This window comes from Hyalella azteca, unplaced genomic scaffold (assembly GCF_000764305.2).
Source record: "Hyalella azteca isolate HAZT.00-mixed unplaced genomic scaffold, Hazt_2.0.2 contig12717, whole genome shotgun sequence".
NCBI classification, from domain to species: Eukaryota; Metazoa; Arthropoda; class Malacostraca; order Amphipoda; family Hyalellidae; genus Hyalella; species Hyalella azteca.
The window spans coordinates 47,255-52,788 of NW_025942667.1; the positions used below are offsets into that span (position 1 = coordinate 47,255).

General features: G+C 37.0%; 1 protein-coding gene across 1 annotated transcript; it reads left to right on the plus strand.

The window, feature by feature from the left end:
• The first annotated feature begins 1,293 nt into the window (after positions 1–1,293).
• LOC108682743 (ankyrin repeat domain-containing protein 1-like) lies at positions 1,294–5,534 on the plus strand. Its single transcript, XM_047883363.1, has 4 exons — positions 1,294–1,395; positions 4,071–4,180; positions 4,552–4,660; positions 5,247–5,534. The coding sequence occupies exons 1-3, from the start codon at positions 1,357–1,359 to the stop codon at positions 4,655–4,657; spliced, it is 255 nt and encodes an 84-aa protein (XP_047739319.1). The 5' UTR covers positions 1,294–1,356; the 3' UTR covers positions 4,658–4,660; positions 5,247–5,534.

Here is a 5,534-nt window from a genome sequence, read left to right on the forward strand (position 1 = left end):
ACAGCGGCCTCCGTCATTTTGGCGCACTCCTTCACGCCTGCGCTGCGCTGCAATATGCTTGTCTGCTTAATTCGATTCGCTTGTTTGTGCTTCCGCTGAGTAGCGAAAAATTGTGGAAAAAGAGGTCGTTTTTTGTTTTGTTTTTGTTTTGTCTTTTATTTTCGTCGTTTTATATCCGTAAAGGGAGACATTCAATTCGGACGATGGCTGTTCCTGGCTTGATGAGAGGTTACAGAAGGTGATAGTACTTAGTTTTTATTATTCTATGCCCAGATATATGACAGGGGGATTTCTCACTAGTTAGTTCCGCCTGGCGGGGATAGAGCTTTACTAACCGGAAAAGCACTTACAGTTCTTATGTTTTTGCATTATAGGTAGTTTCAGTGATGATAAAATTGTCATTATTATGCTAGGTACGACATTTCATTTATTTTTTTAGTCACTCTTGTAAAAGATTCGCGCTTTAATGTTTCAGCGAGTGAAACTTCAGCTCCAAAGTGAAAACCATCGTCCAATCGTCAGCCTAACTGCAACTTACATCTAAAAATATTCTACGATACACAAAAATTTAACTTTGCTAGTGTCCTTGTTTATTTGAATATGATTATTTGAAAGACTCGCATTTGAATCTACACGTCGAACTTTTTTATAATTGACCTTCAATTAACGCTTCCGTCGCCTTGTGCATGCGTTTAATGTCACAGTATCTAATTGCTGTTGCGATAGCCCTCTGCATGTGTTTAATGTTACATTGGCTAATTAACGTTTGCATCGCTCTCTGCATGTGTTTCATCCATAACTCTCCATTTCAAGTTTGAATTTCTCTCTAATGTTTTTTCTCTTCACATTCTCTAATTATCGTTTCCATCGCCGTTTGCGTCTTTTAATGATTTTCAATGTCCGACCTTAAGTGATTAATGCCACGCTCTAGACCAGCAGCACTCAACTATAGCCTGTATTAATGCTTGGGTCGTGCGTTCCCACACAACTCAGGCATGAGAAACATCCCACGAAGAATTTTAGTGCGCGCTTGACCTTCATTTCATGGACACCGGCAGCATCCTTCCAGAATTTGCGAGATATTTGTTCATCACTGGCCTTGAAATCCGGTTGGAATGCGCTATTAATATATTATATTATATTATATTATATTATTATTAATTTATATAATTCATAATTTATGATATATTTGAAACTTGTGATATATGACTATTTACTTATTATGTTTTATTATTACTAATTTATTTAATATATAACTGTTTATATATTGAAACACGTGCTATATAACTGGCAGCGCACGAGAGCTACCGCCAGGACACCGCGCTCGTCATCGCCGCGCGCAAAGGATTCCTGGACATGACAGAGCAGCTGTGTGAGGCGGGGGCCGATATACAGGTGGGTCAGGGTGACACACTTTTGCTTTACTATGATGCAGGGGCCGATATACAGGCTGTCTCTTATACACATCTAGATGTGTATAAGAGACCACCTCACCATCATTCCGTACACGGCACATCACCAACACCTCACCATCATTCCGTACACGGCACATCACCAACACCTCACCATCATTCCCTACAAGGCACATCACCAACACCTCACCATCATTCCCTACAAGGCACATCACCAACACCTCACCATCATTCCGTACACGGCACATCACCAACACCTCACCATCATTCCCTACAAGGCACATCACCAACACCTCATCATCATTCCGTACACGGCACATCACCAACACCTCACCATCATACATTATTTGCCTTATTATTGCGCCTTCATTTATTTCTGTTTGTATAATTTTCGATCGCTGTTTGACAATTAAAACGTATAATTATTCAAATGTATATCCATTATGGTTTATACATATTACATACGAAGCGTTTCAGCTTAAAATATTCTCTAGCGCATTTCCGAATAAATTCACTTTCATATGAATTATCTTTTGTGTCAAATAATATGAATAAAATAATTTCATTTTTCATTTCACGATGAAATGAAAGTTTCTACAACTTACGTAAACGAAGGTGTATTATTCAAACATTTTACAGTAGGACTGTAATCGCAATTTTTCACATGTACGCTTCACGTAATCTTTCTGTTTAGACCTTCAGTCATCCGACCGAAGTTTACCTGGAGACAAATTGTCATTCGTAGTCAAACCTCTTTAGTGGCGAAATACTTCGGTGAGTTTAGTGCTGCAATTTATTAGTCTTTCATTATTGATTCTGATATGATACATTTTTTTTGGTTACCTTTGATATAATTTTGCTTATATTTGTTTATCTTGTGTATTATGATAGTTAATATTTCTGATTTCATTCTTACAGAAACTATGTTTTCAAGACTACCCAAATAAAACTCTTGAAACCTGAGTATCGAAATTTCGCCTAAGCCACTAGGGCTTAATAAGGACAGAACCGATTAATTTATGGCTGAGTATATATATTAAGCATGCAGTCGAACTTGGCTGATAAATAGAAAGGGAAAAAAATTTCAACTATAGTGGGGAGAAAATAAATTTCATACACGAAGTAATTGAATTTTGACATTACTGAAGAAACAGTCAAAAAAGTGCCAGTGTGTGTAAAATGCTAATAAGATAGCATAATAAGAAGAACAATTGTGTTAAAATATAATAGAAGTGCATCTATATTAACACGAACACTGTACTGTTTTAACACTGAGCGTTGCTGTCACCACAAAAATATTTCAACAGGTTATAGAATTATTTCTTGAATTTCCAGCCCCGAGTTTCTCTATATCTGTTCCTTGTTCAGCAGCGGTAGCGTAAAAATAATCAATATTACCGGCCAATAATTTAGTTACAGTTCACGGTAATTTAGTTACAGCTCACGGTAATTTGGTTACTGCTCACGGTAATTTACAATGTTTCTATCTGCGGAACACGACACAACAGAGGTAACAGCCCCAGGCCGCGCTGCCTCCAAGAAATGAGCACAAAACGCTTCTTGGAATTTGGTGTAAAAACATGCATGCTTCGGCACACGCATGCCATAGACATGGCAATGTTATGCAGGGCATGAAATATGCGTTAAAAGGGAGGGGCAATATTATACTATTACATTTTTATTATTACTGGTATGATTATTATTATCATTAGAATTATTTTAGGATACAAAAAAATAATATTTATTGTAAAATTGGATTATTCGAGTTTCGATTGCTTGACAGAATAAATTTAGAGAGTCTTTAACAAAAAAGACACAGACAGAGTCTCGTTTTAAAGACAGAGTTTAAAACCAGATCGAAAAGTATTATGTAAGAATTATATATAAATTGATTAATTAAAGTATATTGATACGTACATGGCACGTTTAGTCCTGCATTTATCCTGTTAATATCCTGTTAAAATACTGTTAAAAATTATATATTTTATATGAGAAATTAAGACTTAGCCATTTTTCACATAAACTCTATCAGCCGTTTCACTTTTATTCTAAGAATGATGTGCATGAAAATAAATCCATTCACATTCATACAGATTGAATTTATGATATCTGCGCGAAACTGTTCCATTGATTTCTAAACACATTTTGTTATGATAAAAGAATCTTCAATAAATTTTTTTCTAATTATGAGTTTGGAATATAAAATTTGTAATAAAAGGTTTTTAGTAACGAATTTTTAATTAGAATAGAAGTGTGGGCACTGAAGAAATAGGCCCATGGCCTGTTGTTTTAATTACAAATTACAAAGTTTTAAGCAAGAATTTCTTTAAAAGCATAATTTTTAACGACCTTAGATTATGAATGAACATTACTCCAATGTGTTTTCTTAGATGGGAAATACTTGACTTATACACGATGTATTTCGGGTAGACTATTTCATTTCATTGTGACTGAAATTCCTTTAATAATACCTTGACAAAATCCGAATAGAACAGTGATTGTGAAATTGAATTTGAACCTTTAAAATACCTTGACAAAATGCGAGTAGGACAATGCTTGTGAAATTGAATTTGAAATTGTATAAATGTCGGCATTAATGACAATATAAACAATTATTTCATATATCAGAAACTTAGACGATCTCGAAATTATTGCCAGGCCTTCAACGTCCGCCAGGATTCCGCCCTCCACGTGGCCGCCAGCGGAGGACACGTGGATGTCCTCCTCTGCCTCCTGGACCACCGCGCCAACCTCATGGCCAGGAACAGGTGTGGCCATCTAGCGGACAACTGTGACTGTTAGCGTGATGCTGGTGTGGCCATCTAGCGGACAACTGTGACTGTTATTTACAAATAGTAATTCAATCTCCGTTTACTCACAGTTTTCACCGTATGATAGTTTAATTAACGACTTGTTATCGTTTGCCTGCACAATTATTAATAAATTCACTTATCATTTGTTTTTTTTTTATTTCAAATCTTCATCTAAGCATTAACTTATGTAATAATTAGTGGTTTTATTAATAATGTGAATTAGTTAGTGCTTTTATTTCAAATTAATTATTCATTTAAATTAGTTTTATTTCTAATTAATTAGATATTTAAATTGGTTTTATTTCTAATTAATAATTCTAATTAAGGTACGGCGCTACGCCGTGGGACGCGGCGCAGGAGAGCGGCACAGCAAACGCTAGGATCTGTGCTGACATCCTGTACACCCGTCACTGCCTGCTGCACGACGGGTGACTTTCTGTCTCTTATACACATCTAGATGTGTAGCTGGTGTGGCCATCTAGCGGACAACTGTGACTGTTAGCGTGACGCTGGTGTGGCCATCTAGCGGACAACTGTGACTGGGCATCGTAACGCTTTTGTTATTTTATATTTAATTATTAAGCCATTCTCAAGTTCAGTTATCCTCTAATTAACCCCGAACCACACTAGTTTAAATGATCGTATATGATTATTTTTATATTACAAATAGTAATTCAATCTCCGTTTACTCACAGTTTTCACCGTATGATAGTTTAATTAACGACTTGTTATCGTTTGCCTGCACAATTATTAATGAATTCACTTATCATTTGTTTTTTTTTTATTTCAAATCTTCATCTAAGCATTAACTTATTTAATAATTAGTTGTTTTATTAATAATGTGAATTAGTTAGTGCTTTTATTTCTAATTAATTATTCATTTAAATTAGTTTTATTTCTAATGAATTAGATATTTAAATTGGTTTTATTTCTAATTAATAATTCTAATTAAGGTACGGCGCTACGCCGTGGGACGCGGCGCAGGAGAGCGGCACAGCCAACGCTAGGATCTGTGCTGACATCCTGTACACCCGTCACTGCCTGCTGCACGACGGGTGACTTTACACCCGCCACTGCCTGCTGCACGACGGGTGACTTTACACCCGTCACTGCCTGCTGCACGACGGGTGACTTTACACCCGTCACTGCCTGCTGCACGACGGGTGACTTTACACCCGTCACTGCCTGCTGCACGACGGGTGACTTTACACCCGTCACTGCCTGCTGCACGACGGGTGACTTTACACCCGTCACTGCCTGCTGCACGACGGGTGACTTTACACCCGTCACTGCCTGCTGCACGACGGGT

Bases quoted from the DNA above. Each gene is read 5' to 3' on its own strand.
- LOC108682743 (XM_047883363.1), top strand. From the start codon at position 1,357: ATGACAGAGCAGCTGTGTGAGGCGGGGGCCGATATACAG. The intron at 1,396-4,070 runs GTGGGTCAGGGT...AATTATTGCCAG, and splicing joins AGGCGGGGGCCGATATACAG to GCCTTCAACGTCCGCCAGGA. The intron at 4,181-4,551 runs GTGTGGCCATCT...ATTCTAATTAAG, and splicing joins AACCTCATGGCCAGGAACAG to GTACGGCGCTACGCCGTGGG.